The sequence below is a fragment of the Bubalus kerabau genome, chromosome 6, assembly GCF_029407905.1.
Source record: "Bubalus kerabau isolate K-KA32 ecotype Philippines breed swamp buffalo chromosome 6, PCC_UOA_SB_1v2, whole genome shotgun sequence".
Lineage (NCBI taxonomy): Eukaryota > Metazoa > Chordata > Mammalia > Artiodactyla > Bovidae > Bubalus > Bubalus kerabau.
The window spans coordinates 92,935,738-92,958,742 of NC_073629.1; the positions used below are offsets into that span (position 1 = coordinate 92,935,738).

The 23,005-nt window shown below is 38.1% G+C and overlaps 1 protein-coding gene across 3 annotated transcripts in view; it reads left to right on the forward strand.

Annotated features, from left to right (window-relative positions):
* NDC1 (NDC1 transmembrane nucleoporin) overlaps positions 1 to 16,993 on the forward strand; it is a 61,387-nt gene extending 44,394 nt beyond the window's left edge. For all 3 annotated transcript variants that reach the window (XM_055585830.1, XM_055585828.1, XM_055585827.1), the window contains 2 exons: positions 10,670 to 10,830; positions 14,514 to 16,993. In XM_055585830.1, the coding sequence (XP_055441805.1) occupies positions 10,670 to 10,830; positions 14,514 to 14,577 (225 nt within the window). In that variant the 3' untranslated portion in view covers positions 14,578 to 16,993. The remainder of the gene's footprint in view (positions 1 to 10,669; positions 10,831 to 14,513) is intronic.
* Positions 16,994 to 23,005: the final 6,012 nt, after the last annotated feature.

Genomic DNA, 23,005 nt, shown 5'->3' on the forward strand with positions numbered 1-23,005 from the left:
AGCCTTTCAGATTAGAAAGGAAATCAGTTATATTAGAAGATAATTTTGAAAGTATTAAGTTTGTGATACATTAATACATTAAACAACAAGGTCTATCAGTGGGTCTATAGAGAAGGAAATGGCAACCCACTCCAGTATTCTTGCCTGGAGAATTCTGTGGACAGAGGAGCCTGTCAGGCTATAGTCCATGGCGTCACAAAGGGTCAGACTGAGTGAGTGAGCATCAGTGGGTCTAACTCATCATTTTGAAGTCATGATAAGATGAATGGTATTTAAAGATAATTACGCTAGTGTGATGAAAATATTGATGATTTCTGTTGGTGGCAAAGTTAGAGGAACTACTAATGCTATTGTGATTTACTGTTTCATAATTGAAAGAATTGCTAAATTTTAATTAGAGTGTAGTAAAGATAAACATGTCATTTTTAGCCCAAAATTCATGGCCCCTGAATTCTATCCATAGATCTGTGGGCTATATAAGAGCCCCTGTCTCCCCCATGCACAGCCTTTTATGCCTTTGCTTCTTCTGTACACTCTCTTTGTCTTTGCTGATATTTTCACTTCCTTTGTTTTTCAGCTCCCCCCTAGCTACACATACGTTGTTCCTTATCCAGGTTACACCTTATAATCTGTCACTTCAGCCGTTTTGTTACCAGTTCCCTCACCTCCTAGTTGCCAGGTCCTTCAGTTGCACCCACGTGGCAAAACTCTAAGGGATCAATCCCATACTGACCGCCTACCCTTTCTCTTGCCCATCCCTCCTACTTCAGCCTCACTTCAGGCTCTTGGCATTCCTGACCTGAATTATTACTATGGCCTTTTGCTCCCTGGACTTAACAGGGACCCTGCATTCTGACTTCAGCCACTGTCCAGTTGTTCCCATAAGCCCTCTAGATTCATAACCACCACGGACTATTCTATTTCCTTCACCCCTGCCCCAAGTATATTTTATTTTCTTAACCTAACTCTAACTCTGTACGTGATGCCTCTTCTCTCTTTCTTTGCATAGAACACATTTTTCTCGTTTTCTCTGGCTCCGCCTGTAACCCCCATTTCATCGTTTTATTACACTGCATTTCCATTGTCTGTTTACTTTTATCGTCTCTAGTCAGAGTAGGGGGCTTCCCCGGTGGCTCAACTGGTAAATAATCTGCCTGCAGTGCAGGAGACCGGGTTTGATTCCTGGGTCAGGAAGATTCCCCTGGAGAAGGAAATGGCAACCCACTTCAGTATTTTTGCCTGGAGAATTCCATGGATAGAGGAGGCTGATGTATAGTCCATGGGGTTGCAATGAGTCAGACACGAGTAGAGTCACGGACCTTGTCTTATTTCTGTATTCCTAGCCTCTGACCTCGTACCTGGCAAATAATAGGTACTTATTTATTAAATGCTTGTTGGATGATTGCTGGATAGCTTCATGGTAGGTTTGATGGGTGAAGGCTTCTGTTCTGGGGCCTGAATTAAATGACAGTTCTGATGTGAGTTAATTATAATAGTCACAAGCCCCTTCATTTTGTAAGACAGGGATGTTATGTGACTCATATGAGTCCTGTTGTATGTTTTTGGCTTTATATTCTTTGATGTAGAAGGGATTCTTGTTCTTAATAACAAAAATAAGTTCTAAATATCTCTGTAATTTAAGGCAAGTTATAAAATACAGGCTTCTGGATCTACTGAGGAACAGTTGTGTGTGGGGCTTCCCAGTTGACTCAGTGATAAAGGATCTGCCTGCAATGCAGGAGACTCAGGTTTGATCCCTGGGTCGGGAAGATCCCCTGGAGTAGCAGATGGCAACCCACTCCAGTATTCTTGCCTGGAAGATTCCCTGGACAGAGGAGCTGGGTGTGCTACAGTCCATAGGGTTGGAAAGAGTTGGACACAGCTGAGCACACACACAAACACAAGGAACAGTTATATGTAACTATTTTGTTCTTTTGCTTTACTTTTCACTGTCAATCACTTCAGCCATTTTACTGAATCATTAAAGACAAAATATGAAAGAAAAGGGGAAGCCTTTCATTCTTCAAACCTTTCAGAGGGCAAGGAGTGGAGGGATGGGTATCCTAGGACAGTTGTTCCTAATAATAGTGAGCCAAGCCATCCTGGGAGATCCAAGTATTACAGTGGGTTCATGAATCCATACATGCATTGCTGCCATCTGAATAATTAATGTTTGTCTGACATAGTTACCACTATTTTTTAGAGGTTTCTATATACTGTTTTGGTTAATTGAAATACATAGTCATTTAAAAGCATTATTGAGTTCATGGAGTTATTTCCTACATTAGTGGATGGAGAACAGTTACTGTCCCATGGAATTCTACTACATAGCTATCTATCTGTCTAAATGTGTGTGTGTATATATATAGTCTTTAAAAAGGATCCTTATATGTAAAAGTTTGGGGACCAAAATGGTAGAATGGTTTGTTTAATTAAAAAAAATTTTTTTTAATTGTGTTAAAATACACATATAAAATTTAAAATACACTTAACATTTTCGCTGTCTTTTTGTGTATAGTTCTGTGTCATTAAGTACAGTCACATTGTTTAACCGTCAACCACTTTTTCATATTTGAAAGTATGTTTTAAACTTTTCAGAAAGCCTTCTAGTCTTTGAAGAGTCACTGTCACCTTGATATAGGATATCAGCTCTATCTATTATATTTTTTGCCTTATCACCTGAAGGCCAAATTTCGATATACTTGGAAATTTGAAGTTGACCTTTATACTATTCATATATTCAATAAATACTAATTATCAAACAGTTCAGCGTGTGCTGAGATACAGAATAAGAAAAGACAAACATGGTTCCTGCCCTCCAGAAGCTTGAAAAGTGAAAGTGGTAGTTGCTCAGACGTGTCCAACACTTTGTAACCTCAAAGAGAAGGTCATACAAATAAGTAACAGAAAGTAAAATAGGAAGTCATACAAGTAAGTATAATTATAAGTGCCGCAATGTACAAAAATGCAGGGTGATTAAAGCACATAAAACAGGCAAGTCTAACTAGTCTTGTGAATAGGAGATTAAAAGGAAGGGTGTGAAGTCATGAAAGGCTTCCCTTAGGAAGTGACACAGAAGTTAGACGGAAGAACGAAGAGGAGGAAAGGAATGTTCTTGAGGGCCAGAACTCTTGAGTTTGAAGATCCAGATCCAGAGACCCTTGACCAGTATTCTTCCACAAGTCAAACTGTTTTTGTTTCTCTAGAATCGTATTTTTTATTTCTCTCTCTCTCTCTCTATATATATATAATATTTATATTTATATATAGTATATTATATATTAATATATACTATATTGTATACAATATATAATAATTGTATATTAATATATTATATTAATAATACTTATATAATTATATATTATTAATATATATTAATAGTATATTATTATAAATATATTAATATATTATATATATAATATGTGTGTATATATATTATATGTATATATATAATTTATATCGGAGAAGGCAATGGCACCCCACTCCAGTACTCTTGCCTGGAAAATCCCATGGATGGAGGAGCCTGGTAGGCTGTAGTCCATGGGGTTGCTAAGAGTCAGATACAACTGAGCGACTTCACTTTTCACTTTCATGCATTGGAGAAGGAAATGGCAACCCTCGCCAGTATTCTTGCCTGGAGAATCCCAGGGGCAGGAGAGCCTGGTGGGCTGTCTATGGGGTCACACAGAGTCGGACACGACTGAAGTGACTTAGCAGGATATATAATTTATATATTATATATTTTCAGTTTTTATGTTTTATTTCTGTAGAATCCACAAGAAATGTTCTTTCTTTAATTTTTGTAAAAATCCCATAAAGTTAGAATAAAGTTTATTTTGCATGATTGAATCTCTCTCAAAAAAACTATATCTATATCTGTTGGTATGACTTACTCAAGATCGTGGTCAGTAAATGGTCGAGTGAATTTGTAAACCAGGCTTTCACACCCCAAGTTCTTTCCTTTCTACCATATCGGATCACCTCTGCGAGGGCTTGGCAGAACATGTATTTCTTAACTTCCTTTCTTAATATCGACTGTAGCAGGTTAGAAGAGCCAAAGTGTGAGATCTAGGGGCAGAGCTCCCTGTGTTTAAATCCTAGCTCGTACTAAAGCACTCAGGGTGCCTAGGCCATGCTATTGCTGTGGTTGTTGTAGTCGCTGAGTTGTGTCCGACCTTTTGCGACCACATGGACTGAAGCCCTCCAGGCTTCTCTGTCCGTAGGATTTCCCAGGTGAAAATACTGAAGTGGGTTGCAATTTCCTTCTCCCGGGGATCTTCCCGACTCAGGGATCAAACCCATGTCTTCTGCATTGCAGGCGGATTCTTTACCACTGTGCCACCTGGGAAACTCTAGCTTATGTTAAGCGCTCAGCAAATGTTAGTTAGCTCTTATTACCTTGTTGTCACTGTTACCATGCTGTATGACAGAATTCTTGTACAGGAGAAAAGATTTTTAAAGGTTAAAAAGAAAGTACTGCTGTCAGTACCGTAAGCAAGTAGTCTGGGTGACAGTGTCAGACAGATGCCCAAGGCTCCACTGCTCTCTGAGTGACTAGAGCAGTTTATTAAAGTTTTCTGAGAGCAGGATCTTCATTTATGAAATGAAAATAGTATCTTGCAGGAATATTATGAGGGTTAGAAATAATATCTGTGAAGAGTTTAAAATGGTTCTTGGCAAGTATAATATATGCAATAAATAGCATATACTATTATTATAAACAATTAAATGAAACAAGTGGTTATGAGACATGGCTTTGTTAGCAAATTATTATTTAAATGAGATGATATATATATATATCACAATTAACTGAGTTCCTGACACAAAATAACTGCAGTTGATAAATTTAGCTGTCATTATCATCATCTGATACTGTTATTATTCTGTAGCAGTGGTTCTCAACCAGGGATGATTTTGTTCCCCAGGAGGTATTTGGTAGTGTCTGCAAACAGTTTGATTGTCACAGTGGGGGATGCTATGGCATATGTTGTGTAGAGGCCAGGGACGCTGCTGAACAGCCTGCACTGCACAGGTCAGGCCCCACAGGAAAGAACCGCCCAGTCCAGAATGTCAGTAGTGCTCAGTTTGAGAAACTCTGATCTATAGTCATGATTTCCAGTAACAAAGTCCACTCTTATCCTTAACATTTGTTTTGGATTCTGGCTTTAGTGGAGCAGAACCCTTTTTAACTAGGTTATAGTAGGATCATTGAGACCAGGGACTTTGAAGGCTCTGCATGGCAGACTTCTGTTGATGACGTTGATAGATAAATAATCAGGAAAGAGCAACTGGAGTTTTCTGTTTATGTGGCCTTTGTGCATATGCTACTGCGTATAAATATAAATGGGCAAAAAGTGCCTGTTTCCATAGTACAGCCCCTCTTTAGGCTTCTTTTAGGGCCAAAGTGAGGCCTTCATAGAATTTATTTTTCCCAGAGTGTATTTATATTGTTCAGTGGTGTATTGTACTCACCACTTAACTCTTTTCATTGTTTGGGATAATTCTTAACTAGATATTTGAGATTCCAATTGTGTGATCTGAGTCTTACGTGCAGGAACCAATGCATAAAATGAGTGCTCAATAGATACTTGTTTAATCTCGTAGCTGATTAAGTGGATACTTCAGTTCTGGTAACCATGGGGCCTATCATTAAATACTGTAAACCAGTGTTCTCTAGGTTCAAGTTATTCATATACTACCATCATAGTTTTTGCCTTAACTGTTGATTAGCATCCACTATTGTCATTATTTTAGTCATATACCACCTAAATCAATCTGATTTTGGTGTTGACCATCTGGTGATGTCCATGTGTAGAGTCTTCTCTTCTGTTGTTGGAAGAGGGTGTTTGCTATGACCAGTGCGTTCTCTTGGCAGAACTCTATTAGCCTTTGCCCTGCTTCATTCCATATTCCAAGGCCAAATTTGCCTGTTACTCCAGGTGTTTCTTGACTTCCTACTTTTGCATTCCAGTCCCCTACAATGAAAAGGACATCTTTTTTGGGTGTTAGTTCTAAAAGGTCTTGTAGGTCTTCATAGAACCGTTCAACTTCAGCTTCTTCAGCATTACTGGTTGGGGCATAGACTTGGATTACTGTGATATTGAATGGTTTGCCTTGGAAATGAACAGAGATCATTCTGTCGTTTTTGAGACTGCATCCAAGTCGTCCCCTTCTCCTTCTGCCCCCAATCCCTCCTAGCATCAGAATCTTTTCCAATGAGTCAGCTCTTTGTATGAGGTGACCAAAGTACTGGAGTTTCAGCTTTAGCATCATTCCTTTCAAAGAACACTCAGGGCTGATCTCCTTTAGAATGGACTGGTTGGATCTCCTTGCAGTCCAAGGGACTCTCAAGAGTCTTCTCCAACACCACAGTTCAAAAACATCAATTCTTCGGTGCTCAGCTTTCTTCACAGTCCAACTCTCACATCCATACGTGATCACTGGAAAAACCATAGCCTTGACTAGACGGACCTTTGTTGGCAAAGTAATGTCTGTGCTTTTCAATATGCTATCTAGGTTGGTCATAACTTTTCTTCCAAGGAGTAAGTGTCTTTTAATTTCATGGCTGCAGTCACCATCTGCAGTGATTTTGGAGCCCCCCAAAAAATAAAGTCTGACACTGTTTCCACTGTTTCCCTATCTATTTCCCATGAAGTGATGGGACCAGATGCCATGATCTTCGTTTTCTGAATGTTGAGCTTTAAGCCAGCTTTTTCACTCTTCTCCTTCACTTTCATCAAGACACTTTTTAGTTCCTCTTCACTTTCTGCTATAAGGGTGGTGTCATCTGCATATCTGAGGTTATTGATATTTCTCCAGAGGATGAGATGGCTGGTGACTCAAATGGATCACCGACTTGATGGATGTGAGTTTGAGTGAACTCCGGGAGTTGGTGATGGACCGGGAGGCCTGGCATGCTGCGATACATGGGGTCGCAAAGAGTCGGACATGACTGAGCAACTGAACTGAACTGAACTGAACCACCTAAATGAACTATTATTTACTTAGTATTTTAAGTTAAATTTATTTAAAAGGAAACAGTATCACTGTTGTAAAAGGGAAGCTAGTTTGACTTGCTATGAATAGATATAGGTCTACCATTCCTTATCTCAAAACCCTCAAATTGTTTCAAAATTTAGATATTTTAAGATTTTTCAAAATGTTACATGGTATACACAATCATACATTATGTAACACTGCTATTGCTATCTGAGGTAGAAGCCCCTTAATCAGATACAGTAAGGCTTTTCTCCAGTGAAATATCTGAATAGTCATAGCAAGTGGAATAAAGAATATAAATAACCTATGTCAGTTTAGGTTAGGTTTTATTGTCAGATCAGGGCTTTTTGGATTTCAGTATTGAGAAGACAATGAAAGAGAAAAGACAGTAATTTTAAGTAATTCTTTTTGCTGAAGTCCCTGAACCTGAAGCCTTCTTGTCCTTTTGTTGTGAAGGGAAATTAGAGAGGATTAGAAATGTGTTAAGGACACATTATCTCCATACTGAGACTTTCTTCCCCAATGTAACTTTTATACATTAGGGTCTGTTGGACCCAATTTAAGTTTTGGCATTTATTTTTTTGAGCTATTCGAATTATTTGTAGGGATTGGTATTTTATGACTTTTATTCTTTCTTAGAGTTCTTCTAAAGAACAAAGAGAAAACAAAATTCATTCCTTTACAATTACCCTTTCGACCCTTTTAAAATCTGAGATGTATTATGGAATCCTAGTGATTTTACATTTCCAGTGTCTTGAAACAGTTTGCTATTTGATCATCCTAGGAATTATTTCATCATTACTCATCAGTTACCCCAATTGTGGTAAAAAGACCAGTAACAAACAGAAGATGATGAAATCATATAGTATTGCATCATCTTTCAAGAAAAGGTATATAAATAGTCTGAACAAACATCTTTATAGTTTTTTTTAAGCTTTCAATGAATACAGTTGCTAATTCAGATTTAAAAGATTTTCCACCAGTGATGGTAAAAAGGAGAAAATTGTTAAATAATTATTTAGATAAAGTGGACAATGCATGCAGAGACATGGCACTCTAGAAATTTATATGATTCTTAAATGGATGCATACTGAAGGTATACAAAGGTGTATTCAAAAGTGATTGGAAGGAAATAGTTGATGTTGAAATGAAAAAAAGTCACATGTATAAAATAATTTTATATGTGATTGATCATTTCAGTTCATCTTTATAAACCTAAGAATGAAAATGTTTTGCACAGTTGGGGTACCAAAAAAATGGCTGAACTTTGCAACAAAATTATGAACTGTCAAAAGTTTTTTCAAGTATTGTGTTTTGATGGTGCAGATGCAAGAAAAAGAACCAGAAATAATGATAAGCTAGAGTCTGTTGGAGATATATCTTCAATTTGAAATCAGTATTATAGGATGGATATGTTCCAGGTTTGTTCATGATAGCTGATAAGCAGCTAGTTGCATTCAAAACACATTTCATACTTCAGATGTTTATATCTTTGAAACCTGGAAACTATGTTTATAATCTTATTTATATTGCTTTAAAAGTATTTTACATTATCCTGTCATTCTTATTTCTGTAAATTTTTTGTAAAAAGACTGTAAAAAGGGTCCGCTGAACCCAGGTGAAAATGATGATGACTATTTTGCTAGTATACCTAATTAAGGTTTATAAGAAAATTGAAAAGGAAGTAATGTTTCCATTGTGGTTCAGTGTTACTTAATGTTACTTAAGTATGTCACTGAATACTATCTTCCATACTGCCTAAAAGTATCTCAAGCATGCCCCAGTCTCGGGCATCCCTCTTACAAGTTTCTGTTGAAAGAATGAATTCTTGGACTTGCAGTTATTGTGACAGACTGAACACACGCATCAAATCTTGTTCCTTCCCCCTAAACTCTGCTAAACTATAGTGAAAGTCTTTTAAAAAGACATAAATCCATAAATAGGAGAGGAGACAACAGCAACAGAGTTTTCAAAGCTGGAGAGCAGATGGTTGAGATAACTAACTTAGCAGTCAGAGGCACCTGCGAAGGAGGCAGTGGGGTGAGCGCCAAGCACCTCTGGGGCCAAGGCCTGAGGGACAGACGCCAAAACAAGGAGGCTGTGTGAGCCCTGTTGAAACCCAGCTAGAGCCCTAGATTCTCCGAGGTGCTTCTCCCTCATTCCAGAAGTTAAGTTTCATCCTGTAGAGAGAGTGCAGCACTGGCTGTCAGGACTGGGAGAGTTCATAGTTGCAGGCACTCTACTAGAAGCTTAGCTCTGTTACCTGCTCAGCTTCCCTGAGCACTGGGAACCAGGCCTTCCAGAGAGGGTACTGGAAGACTCTTCTTTGGGAACTCTGATCAAACCAAGAAGAAAGACCTAAAGTTACTGAGTTGGCACTCACCCTCCCCGCCCCGTACACCACCCCCCCCCCCCCACCCCGAGAAAAGTCCATGCACATCACCTGTTGTGAAGCCTGTTGTCGGTAATCCCCAATCATGTACTCAAAGTTGTTATCAGTAATTTCTAGTACTCAGAGCTTTTGGTCCAGCTCTTTAGAAGGTCCTATATAGTCTCAGTCTTGAGCCAAGGATCAGTATGTTTCAAGGGAAATCTTCAATACAGATGATAAGAGACTAAGTGGAGTACAGAGGGAAAAGAAACTCTAAAGCAAAAATAAACTCCAAAATATAACAAAAACCACAAAAATCCTCAGAAATAAAAGAGGGTATTGAATCCTGGAAACAAAAATAGGATGTTGAAATAAAAAGGATCATTTAATTGACATAAAAGAACTCTTGAAATTAAAAACATGATGGCAGAAATCATTTTACCTCGAGTCTTAGGTACTTTTTTGGTGCTTACATCCATAACTATAGATAATAGACTTATGCTATTGCTTCTTGTCACCTTAGATATTATACTTGCTACAGTAGATTAACACAGTTATTCTTCTCAATCTTCTCTTCTCCCTTCTCTTAATATAGTTATAGCATTTAAAGGGGCTTCCCTGATAGCTCAGTTGGTAAAGAATCCACCTGCAATACAGGAGACCCTGGTTTGATTCCTGGGTCGGGAAGATCTGCTGGAGAAGGGATAGGCTACCCACGCCAATATTCTTGGGCTCCCCAGCATTTAAAATTATAATATTTACCTTTGGCTTTTGAAAGTTATACTTAAATCTTTTTCTTACATTGTCAAGTATGTAAATGAATCACTTTCACTTGTGAATTCTCTCTCCCTACCTATTCTTGCACATAGATGCTCTACAATCTAGAATTGAAAAGGAAGATAAGCTAGTTTTGTAAATAACCTTACTTACATAAAGTATAAAGTTTGATCTTTTTTCAGACTGAGATTCATAATAAAGGTATTCTTACCTGTCATGCATCGTAAGCAGAGTAGGACATTTGTGTTTCACTTCCCACTTTTGATTTTTCAAAGCTGTAAAAGTATATAACTGCTTTTTAGAGGATGGTTGTAGACTTTTCCCTGGTAACTGCTAAAGTGGCAGAACCTTGACTGCACTGTTTTTCAAACTGTTTGAGTGTGATCCAAAAGAAATACCTTATTGTATGTCTATGTGTTATCTCTGTATCTATCTATATGAAATGAAATCTCTTTAATCCTTGCACTGAGTTGGCTTTTTTGATAGTCTGAACTAATGTGTTTCCTTTTTTTCTTGATATAGTCAGTTGACAAGTATTTCAAGCTTCCTCATGCTTCCAGTAAGCCACCTCGGATTTCAGGAAGCCTGGTGGACACTTCCTATAAAACATTAAGATTTGCATTTAGAGCATCACTGAAAACAGCCATCTATAGGATAACTACCACATTTGGTGAACATCTGAAGTAAGTTTACCTCTTCTATTCACTTTCAAGACTTCCCCTGAGAAACAGGCATGAGAATTAAGGCTCATAAATTGAAAGTGTTTTTTTGGGAACTTCTTGATTCTTACTGGGAAGTAACAGCTTAGATTTATATTTAATGTTTGTGATTTAATATTAGATTTAAATCTATTAGATTTAATCTGTTTACAATAGATTTAATATTAGATTTAATATTTTAAAAATTGGCCTATTGTATAAGCTTTGGGACCTTCTTTCAGATGGATAAAAAAAAGAGGATAGAAAGTTATAAAAGCAGCAAATATAATTATATATTGTTTTCTTAAATTCCTAAAATAACCTTAAGGGAGAAAAAAGGCAAAATGAATACTCTCCAGAAAGGCATATTAAAAATAATTCTGTTATTACATCTTGGTTAGCAAACCAAGACTTGGGGTGAGCAGAGTATTCCATAAATGAGTCCTTGGTGCTTTGTGAATCATGCTGGAAAAACAGCAACAGATCATAACACCTTCAGAAACGGAACCAGAAAGAAAACCACAAATGCCAAGCCTGTGTATATTTAGTTTCATTGATGTTTACTGCTTTCTTTTCATGAAATAATCTAGCTAGGCAATGTAAGGGATACTACTTTACTAACTACGTTTATCATAATTGTAAATAAATTTTAAAAGATATAAGATTGCTCTGTTTTTTTCTGTATGCAATTAATAGTTTAGAACTTCTTCAAACTAGCTGCTTTTAGAAACAGTAGTGTATTTCCTTTTACTTCCGTAAGGCAAATACATAAAACATACTATATACATACCTAAGGTAGCCACAGCAACAAGTTTATGGAACACTTTGGTTCTGTGTGGGAATACAGAAAAGCTGTAGATAACCCTCTGTCCTTAAGAAGTTTATTCATTTGTTTAAAAACAAACCAGAAAAAAAGAATCATTGAGTGCTGTCTAGATCTGCAGTCTCTAATACGATAGCCACGTGTTGCTATTTAAATTTAAATTAAGTCAAATAAAATTGAAAATCCAATCTGTCAGTTACATTGGCCACCTTTCAAGTCCTCAATAATGACACATGGCTACTGGCTACTATACTGGACAGCTTAGGTATAAAACATTTCCATCATTGCAGAAAGTTCTTTTGGACAGTGCTATTCTAGACAATATACTTAGCACTTTTCATTTATTCTTCTCAAAGAGCCTGTGAGGTATAGAGGTTATCATAATTGTATAATATAGAAACTGAGACTCAAAGAGCTTAAGAACATGCCTGATAGCACCGTCAAGTCAGTGTTAGAACATAAAGCTGAAATTAGGTCTTTCTTGTTCTTAAGATTCCACCTTCTTACCCTATACAACACTAGACTCCCTCCAAGATGTAAACTGTAAGGTTTAAGGTATAAATGTAAGGTACAAGATGTAAGGTACTCTTAGAAAATTCTCAGTGAATTCAGATAATGAAATACAGATGATGATTGATATATATTCATGATACAACCAAAACAGGAAGAAAAGGGGAAAATAGATTTCTTCCATAAGCAAAGTAGATGATTATTAAAAAAACTGTAAGAATGAAACTCTGCCTTAGTTTCTTTTCTCTGAGTAGAGCCATATATTATATATATACTAAAATTGATGAGGCCAGTAAAGACTATTTTGTGCAAATATTTGACAGAATGGTAATAGTAGAAGCATTAGATTTGGAATTAAAACATTTGGATATATGTCTGAGTACACTACTGTCTGTTGTAGTTGTGGACAAGTTATCTATTAATTTAAGTAACTTCCAGGTAGTAACTTATGCAGGTAGTAAGTTGTAGAACCAGAAATTAGACTCTAAATCTTTTGGACCCTAGAATTCTATATGCAGACCTCTGAAAACCATTCTGATACTGTTTTTCCTGCCATGAAAAAGGTATATTATTTGTCCCATTTTATTTCATTTGCTGTTAATAGAGATAAAATAGGATCATACATATGTAAAGCCCACATACATTATATATTATTGTGACAACAACTATTATTATTGTATGAAAGTGAAAGTCACTCATTCATGTTCGACTCTTTGCAACCCCATGGACTCTACAGTCCATGGAATTCTCCAGGCCAGAATATTGCAGTGGGTAGCCTTTCCCTTCTCCAGGGGATCTTCCCAACCCAGGGATCGAACCCAGGTCTCCCGCATTGTAGGCGGATTCTTTACCGGCTGAGCCCCAAGGGAAGCCCAAGAATACTGGCATGGGTAGCCTATCCCTTCTCCAGTGGATCTTCTTGACCCAGGAATCAAACCAGGGTCTCCTGCATTGCAGGCGAATTCTTTACCAACTGAGCCAACAGGGAAGCCCCTGTTAATACCTGGTTTATTCATTCCCCAGAGCTTCACCTCTGAGAACCAGCTATAAATGAAGTAAACACTTGAGGTGTGAAAACTAACACAGACCAGTTACACATTGGAGACCTTCATTTAATATCTGTTTACTCTTAATTTAGACAAGTTTGATTTACTGACTTTCCAACCAATAACATTAAAATTTGAGAGGAAGACTACTATTAGAGTTGAGTATTAACAACAGTGAGAGAAATACAGTGCCTGCTGGCAGAGGGGAATCATGAGAATAAAAATCAAAAGAAAATCATGAGAAGACTTGGTGTTTGAAAAAATTCAGAGCCATTTAGTTAGAGATGACAGCCTCCCTGGCACGGAGAGAAAGTCTATTCTGAATAGTAAAGTATACTTGAGATGGTTCAGTTAGTGGCAGCTACATGGTTTAAGAAAGCAGATATATAAAATGTGTAAGGTGTTTTAGGATAATTTGTAGCAAAATTATTATAATAAGCCTTTTGACACTTTTAAAAGTGGCGACCTTCAGACACTGGAATTTTATTACTCAGTGTGTGAAAGTTGCTCAGTCGTGTCTGACTCTTTGTGACCCCATGGACTATACAGCCCATGGAATTCTCTGGCCAGAATACTGGAGTGGGTTGCCATTCTCTTCTCCATTATTATTCAGTCAGGATACAGTTGTATCAACAACTAGAAAACTGGAATCTTTCATTGTATTAATTTCTGCCTAAAAGTTTAAAAGAAAGCTTCATACTAGTTTCAGTGTATATTTGCCCCACTTTTGTCAAGGTAATGTATTTTTGTAGGGGTGAGGGTGGGAAGAGAACTCAATTTCCCCATCCAAGACATAACTTACGTTCAAAGGGAAAAGTAAATCTAAACCACCAAGCTGTTACCTTTGAAAACGATTAGTGGAGTCTATTGTATTTTATCCAAACATCTTAGTTTAAAGGATTTTATATTGAAAGCAATTTATATACTCCACAACTCAAAGATAATGTTGGAATCTGGTTTAAATAAAATAATAAAATCCAGAAAAATCTACTGCACAGCCTGAAACTCTGCACAGCAGGTTCCACAGCAGAGCAGGTTACAGTTGATGCCTTCAGTTGTCAGCCTTAATTTTCTCTGGGCTTTTAAAAGTAGAAGCTGTTGCTCCATGCACGCCCTCCTCTCCATAGATTAAGGAGGGTTTTCATCCAGCTTTTTTCAGAAGTACTAAATAAGTGAAGATTTCTATTCATTTTTAATTGTTTTGAAAAATATTGACTCTCTGCTCTGTGGTTCACTTAATATGCTTAATGTAAAATAAAGCTTATGCTTTGAATTTATGTCTCATTTAGTGCTGTGCCAGCATCTGCAGAACATCAGAAGAGACTTCAGCAGTTCTTGGAGTTCAAAGAATAGTTAAGTAATATAAACTGTGTTCATTACACTGCTGATACAACTACAGATGGGACAGTAAATGTTCAGCATTCTTGGATCAGAAGAAAATGGACTAATTAGATGCTTCCTTTGTCGTGGTGGTTGCTTTGAAAACTATACTTTAATGGGAGAAATCATGGAAAGAAATTCTCAACAGAAAAACCGAAAACTGCCTTTTCTGTACTGATTGCTTTTTGTGTGTGTGGCATAATAAAATCTTTATTCAATTTTACAGAAGCCTCTATGGCAGTAGAAATGTTTGTAGCTTATGCAGCTTAATAATAAGAACTAGAAAATGTTTAGAATTTACTTTTGAGAGGAGTAGAGGCAGTTCAGAAGGTAAAACAGGCCAACTTGATCTAGTCTTCCTTCCTAATCGGTCTGAGAGTTTAGCTCTCTGTAAACTCAAAATGCATAAACTTTTTTGGAGTAGTTTCTGTTTACTAAAGGATAAAAAGAGTAACAGTGGAGAAAAAGTCACAGAAAATGCTGTCTAAAGGACATATTTTGTTAATCTGTTAGGTTGTGTTTTTGTTTTTGGAGACAAATTAAATTTGCATGATTGTCAAAAAGAAGTCTCAATTTACAGATGCTAACTCTATGTAAAGGAATGTGGAAAAATTCAGCTCTTAAGTTACAAGATGAAACATTCACATTTGGTTTTCAAAAGATAATTGACCGACATCTATGAATTTATTTTGTATCATGCTAGTAAACAATGTGTATGGGTATTTTCTCAGCTAGTTTTTGCTTTCTTTTTCTGGAACAAAACATTAAGTGATTGCCAGGTTTTTCAAGTGAGAGAAAAAGTTTTGCAAGAAAACCAGGAAACTTTCCTTTTTTTTCCCCCACTCTCCCCATCTTCATTAGATCGAATTATTTTGTAAAGCTTATTGTCCTCACAGGGGAGCAACCTTTGCTTTGTTAACTGGCTGGTTAAAATATATTAGGAACATCTTTACACCCAGAAACAACTTAGTCATCAGGTAGCAAGTGAAACCAAAATGTCAGAGGGATTAGTGTACTTAGGAGTATGTTGTATGTCCTGAAAGTGAGTAGGTAATTTTATAATTTACTAGATCAACTTTGGAGATGAAAGATTGGAAATCCTACTGGTAGACATTCACTGGACTAGCTTTGGACTGAAATACTTCCTTATAATCCTTTTCCCCTTATCTTTTCCCTCTAGTGTCCCCTAATTTTTTCTTTAAAGTCAGCGCAGGACTGTATATGAATCTTTATTGTGGTGTATACGTCTACCATTTGTCTGATTACTTGATGTATTATATCTTGATTTATTTGTTGCCCCTTCAGCCAGCACATGCCAAATTATAAATGAATCCTTCTGGCCTTTATGAGACAGCTTCCCAGTTGTCAAGTGTTTGGAGTATGTAGGCTATTGCCTTTTTTTTTTTTTTGGCATCTGAAGTGGAGTTGAAGTGGAGTTTTTTGAATGTAAAAGTTGAATTTTGAGTGTAGAAGCTACTTACAGATGACCAGAAACCGTTGAGTTCCATGTTTTAGTCATTGAGCTTTTTATATTCCATTCTCTGTGCTGCCCCTGTTTGAGGCATTTTGGGAGAAAAGGACGCTTAACCTTATGCTTAAATAAAGAATTTAAACTCTGACTTATTGAGATAAAATGGCTTTGTTTTAAGTTTTTTTTTTTTTTTGGTCATCTCCCATATGCTTTGGGCAAACTATATTTGATGAGCAATGTGAAAATTTCTGAGGTGTTCATCCCTATTTTTTCTGAAGATAACATGTCTTGTACTCAATACAGTTCACATAGTGTCTGCCTGGTGGAAATTTGGAACTGCCTCCCCAAATCTGGATTGTATTTAAAAATCAGTTCCTTTTCCTCATTGTGTCGATAACCTACACCCCGTCTGTTGGAGTAGGGTACGCCTTGATCACCTGTTAGGAAAGAGGGAAGAGAGCTAGCTCCTTCACCTGTCTGCAGGAAGGAGGATCTTAGGAAGCCCACCAGGAGGAGAGAAGCATTTCCTTTGATGAAGTCACATCCTGCCTGTGAACCCACTGATACTGTTGACATTGGCCTGAAAATTAGAGGGTGTTCCTTAAAAGTGTTTTCTGACTGTCAGTACAAAACGTGATTGTATCAGCTCTTGTAATGTTTTCTTGACCCTTATGGAAGGTATAAATCCACGTAACTTCTTTCCTAGAGAACTGGGAAAGTGTCCTAGAATTAAAAAAAAAAACAACACAAAACTTGTATAGTTGAGTGGACATGGATAAGCAACAGTTTGTTACTTTGCTGGGTTTGTTCCTTGGTATTTGTTCTCTGTCATCCTGTAAATATGATAATCTGTTTATATCCTTTTGTATATCACTGATACTGAATTGGGTAGAAAAATAAATTGACAGTTTTTAGAAATGGGACTATTAATTGAAATATGCGTATCTGTGAGATCAGTTATTTTAATTTCTGGTGTATATGTGTATGTGTTGCGTTAGCCATTTTAATCAATCTGAGACCCGATACTTATAAAACCTGAAACATGCCTTGAGAAATCAGCTTTTGCCTCTGACTGGACTCATCTGGTGGGTGATCTGTAATGGTAACTCTGAGGAGCCTAAATTCTAAAAGCCTCTTTCTTCGAGGATGCAGGTGCTGAAAGCCGTTTCTTAATAGAGGTTTCTTTTCTTGCCAGAATAGTGTTTCTAAATGGATCATATTCCCCCAGGCTAAAAGTTATGTCTGTCAACTTTACTTAAATTAGCCCGAACTTCTCCTCAGGGTAGTTGAGGTACTATAACTAAGGCCCTCAACTTGCCCTGTTTGCTATCCAATCCATAGTTATCTTTCTTTAGAACCAAATAGCTTAAAACAAAGATGACTTTAGTTCATCAGTTAATAATCTAGCTATTCTTAAAAAGCTGCTGACCACCATTCTAAAATGAGCAAAATCATTGTTTCGAGGGGGAGGTGGGGCACACAGCACGTCACTACCTTAAGAGTTCTCAATCATGGCCCTAAGCAGCTTTGGGAGTTGCTGTAGTGACTGGTGCTTTAATGTGGAGCTAGCTAATCATCCAAAAATATTCACCTAATGCCTCTTTCGGCCCAGCTACTGGAAACAAATTGACCTGTGAACAAGGCAGTCCTGACCTCTAGAAGTTTATAATCAAATGCAGTGGCATTGGAAACTTGGGTTCACAAGCATTGACTCACAGGGAGTGCTCATTAGAGGTACAGAGTCTGGGCTCCACTTAGTACAGATTCTGCTTCAGGAGGTCTGGACTAGTTTCCAAGAGGTGTAGTTTGTAGCCAATTCCAAGCAGTGATCTCAGAATCACACTGTGAAAAGGGTTTATCTTAGCTCAGGAGTTGTCAGGTTTAGCATGCATCAGAACCACATGGAAAACTTGTTAAGACACAGAAATCTGGGCCCCCTTTCCAGAGCTTCAGATTTTAGTAAGTCTGAAGTGTTCAGTCAATAAGCTGTGTCTAAGTCTGCAACCCCATGGACTACAGGACACCAGGCTTCCTTGTCCTTCACTGTCTGCCAGAGTTTGCCCAAATTCATGTCCATTGACTCGGTTATATTATCTAACCATCTCATCCTTTGCCACCCTCTTCTCCTTTGGCCTTCAGTCTTGTGCAGCATCAGGGTCTTTTCCAGGGAGTCTGCTCTTTGAATCAGGTGGCCAGAGTATTGGAGCTTCAGCATCAGTCCTTCCAATGAATATTCAGGGTTGATTTCCTTTAGGATTAATTGGTTTGATCCCCTTGCTGTCCAAAGGACTCTCAGGAGTCTTCTCCAGCACCAGTTGATCACAGAACATCAATTCTTCGGCACTCAGCCTTCTTTATGGAACTCTCACATCTGTACATGACTACTGGAAAACCATAGCTTTGACTATATGGACCTTTGTTGGCAAAGTGATGTCCCTGCTTTTTAATATGCTGTCTAGGTTTGCCGTAGCTTTTTTTCCAAGGAGCAAAGTGTCTTTAAAGTCTGAGGTGGAGCCCAAGAATTTTTAAAGTGTCCAGACACTATGCTAGTCAGGAGATCACATTTTGAAAACCACTGCCCTATTGAGTTTTCTCATATTTGGTATTCTTTCAGAAGCATATGAACAATGATTGCTATAAGGTGGAGTTCTTACATCTGATTGATTTGTTGGAAAGCGTGAAGAATATGGTTAGGTCCCATAGGTAATGCAGGAATGCTGAGAAATACTCTGGTGTTTCTATGCTTATTTTGAGTTTTCAGCAGGGATTTGCCCAGAGTTGCTCTCTTGCACCTAGCCTTCACTTGAATTTCTGTCTTGGCAAACTTAGCATTTTTCACAATGAGCTTAGCCTTCCATCATACTCCCAGGTAGAGTTCGGTGTGTTTTTTCAATGCTTTGTCATTCTTTTTTGGACCTTATCACATTGAATTGTAACTTAACTGATTACAAATCTGCTTCCCCTTACAGATTATGAGCACTCTTTCCTTCCAGGATTCCAGATACACCTTCTCAGTGTACTGTCTTCTTACTTTTAATTATTTTGACTTTCCATGCTTTATTCTGTGTAGTTCCTTCTGACCTATCTTACAAATCATTTTCTTCAACTGTGTCTAATCAGTAAACTTACCTATTACATGAACAATAGTTTCACGATAAGCGAAAATTAGCAGTCGTTTTTGGGATTACTTTTTAATTTCATCGTTAGCAGACCTTATCTACAATTCTGAATTCCAGAGGATTTTTTTATTGTTAAGTTTGGTGACAAAACATATTTGGCAGCTAAATCTGACCTTGACTGCTACGAGGCTATTTGTAGACTTCATTTACTCCTTGCACTATGACTGTGTTTACATTCACTGTGGTGTGATGATGTAGGTGCTGTCCCAGACCCTATGGGAGTGTTATGTAATATGCATCTTTATTACCTTTCTAAAGTCCTGTATTCAAAGCTTCGGGCCTTAGGAGTTTAAGACAAAGCATTGTAGACCTGTTTTTGTAAGATGCTATTAATTCTCCCATCTACTCATTCAGCATTTACTAACTGCCTGCTGTGTACCAGGCCTTGTGATAGGCACTGATAGTACAGAAAGAGATCACTACTTTGTGTGGAAGCAGTAAGTGGAGGTAACCCTTATTTTTTCTGCTTTTTCTGCTGCTTTGCGGAATTGGTGTGTCTTGCTATGTGCTGTCTCATTGTTGAGTGTCTATTCTGTTCCTAGCCTGCCCAGAATGCAGCATCTCTCCAGGTGTTCTGGTGCTGCCCACTTGTTTCTTGCATTATTTTTCAGGAGCTGTATGGCTCTACCTTGTCTTTAATCGCTCATGTTCTTCCTGTGCAAACATATCTCTTACCAGATACTGTTGAGTGGGCCTTGCACGTGATCCTGATGGTAAAGTATTTCTGGAAGACCTGTGGATGGATGTCTGTGGCAGAGAAACATTGGGAGATGACCTCTGAATCACAGGTTTTTACTTGATAGCCTTTTGAAAAGATGTTGGCTTTCTTTTTGGCTGTACCACATGGCTTGTGAGACCCTAGTTCCCTGACTAGGGATCAAACCTGCACCCCCTGCATTGGTAGCATGGAGTCTTAACCATTGGATCACCAGGGAAGTCCTGAGATATTAACTCAATTGATTTATCCTTTTTATCTCTCATCTATAAAGTGATCTGTGGTCTTGAAAAAATATTAAACACTAGTCCCTCTCCTGCTATATTATGATTCTTTGTTGCAAGGACACAATCCCCAACTTAGCTGAAGCATAAGGCAGGGAAAGTGAAAGTCAGTTGTGTCCGACTCTGCAACCCCATGGACCATATAGTCCATGGAATTCTCCAGGCCAGAACACTGGATTGGGTAGACTTTTCCTTCTCCAGGGGATCTTACCAACCCAGGGATCGAACCCTGGTCTCCCACATTGCAGGTGGATTCTTTACCAGTTGAGCCACAAGAGAAGCCCAAGAATACTGGAGTATTCCTGATAGGATCTTCCTGACCCAGGAATCGAACCAGGGTCTCCTGCATTGCAGGTGGATTCTTTACCAACTGAGCTATAAGGGAAGCCCATAAGGCAGGGAGTTGACCTAAAGGCACAGGAATGTCTTGGTGAGCACAAGTATAGATTTGCTTCTGGGCCCCATGAAGAACCTGGAAAGCTCTCAGGATCTGTAAATGGTTCTTCTTTGTGCATCAAAGCTTTATTCTTTCTCTGTCTAGTGGCTTTCTACTACTCTTCCTGTCTGCCCTGTAACTCCTGAGTTTACTTATAACAGATAGAAACTGACCAGCTCTTTCTGAATGCCAACCAAATTCCTGTTTGAAAGAAATTAGCCTTGATCACCAGCATGGCTTCTGAGAACTTAGCTTTGTTGATCAGGATAAGTGGCAGATAGGGTCAGTTTCCCAGCATAGGGGACAGAATTTGGGGTTAAGGACCTGCAAAAAGGGGCTGGTAAGTCCCCTTGCTTTGTGTTGGAACCCCAAAGGGCTGCAAACCTAGAAGAAAGGGTGAGGAGGAAGTAGATTGCATGAACTGTAGTTGAGTTAGAATCCTCATTAAGTTGAACTGCAGTCATCTCTGTTTGCCAGTGCTTCTAGCTCCTGGGAGAAGCCATCATAAATCCTCTCTGGAGAAAAACAACATCCTAGGTCTCAATTATTTCTACAAATGAGTTTTCAAATATAATGTCTACAGACAAAAATAACCAGGCACAGGAAGAGACAACAGGAATGAGAATAACAAAAGCAATAGACAATAGGATAGACCCATGAGGACTCCAGATCTTAGAATTATCAGATAAAGATTTTAAAAGAATTATGATTACTGTGCTCATTAAGATTTTAAAAAAACCTTTAATTCTTTAGAGAACTAGAAACTACCATGTATATGGAGTAGAAACTACACATACACACACAGATAATTTGAAAAAGCAGATAGTTTAGAACAGAAAAATAGAATAACTAAATTAAGTCAAAGCATAGGTTTACCTGCAGATAGATATAGCTGGAAAAAACTGACTTAGAAGATCATTCAGAAGAAATTATTCAGAATAAAGCATGGAAAGTAAGAGGACACACTGAGGGGGGTGTGTACTCAGTCATGTCTGACTCTTTGTGACCCCATGGACTGTGGCTCACCAGGGTCCTCTGCCCAAGGAATTTTCCAGGCAAGGATATTGGAGTGTGTTGACATTTCCTATTCCATGGGATCTTCCCGACCCAGTGATCAAACCCAAGTCTCCTGCATTGGCAGGCAGATTCTTTACCAGTGAGCCTCTTGGGAAGCCTGGGCACTGAGGTACATCATAGTAAAAGTGCTAAAAATCAAGTGTTCAAAGTAGCCAGAAGTGAAAAAAGACCACATTCAAACAAGCAACAGCCAGACAGCTAACATTTCAACAAAAACAAGAGAATGGGATGGAAATTTCAAAGTGCTGAAAGTTAGAACTCCATATCCAGCATTAATCTACAAAAATAATGGGGAAATTAAAAACATTTACATACAAAAGCTGAGAAATTTCATCAGTAGGACACACTAAAAGGAACTTAATTTATAAAGGTAGTTTTTGTTTTTTTTTGTTCATTTTGGTTTTTTTTTTCAGGCAGAAGAAAGGGTAGAGAAGCAGGAAGAAATTAAGAAACAAAAAAGATAAATATATTGACATATTAAATAATACTGTCTTGATGGAGTTTTAAATATACAGAGAATTAAAGTGCTCAACATAATGGTATATAAGTCAGATTTGGGGATTTCAAATATCTTAAGGTCTTCCCAGGTGGCTCAGATGAGTAAACCGTCTGCCTGCAGAGCGGGAGACCTGGGTTCCACCCCTGGGTTGGGAAGATCCCCTGAAGAAGGAAATGGCAACCCACTCCAGTACTCTTGCCTGGAAAATTCCATGGACTGAGGAGCATGGTAGGCTACAGTCCATGGGGTCTCAAAGAGTCGGACACGCCTGAGCGACTTTACTTATTTTACTTCCCTGGTGGCTCAGATGGTAAAGAATCCGTCTGCAATGCAGGAGGCCTGGGTTCTATCCCTTCGTTGGAAAGATCCTCTGGAGGAGGGAATGGCAACCCACTCTAGTATTCTTGCCTGGAGAATCCCCATAGACAAGAGGAGCCTAGCCGGGTACAGTCCATGGGGTTGCAAAGAGTTGGATGTGACCAAGTGACTAAGCACAAGGTCTTTACATTGGGAATAGAGTAAAAGTGGACTTTGATATGGTGACTTTGATACATTAAAGGAGTGCATTGCAACTTAAGGATAACCTGTAAAAGAATAGTTAGAGTTTCAAACTAAGACGGAAAAAATGAAGTAACAAAAAATGAACAAAAGTAAGTAGGAGGGAAAAAGACATCTGAAGTAGGTAGGACAAAGAAAATGTACATAGTAAGTTGTAGATTTAAATCCAAGACATCAGTAAT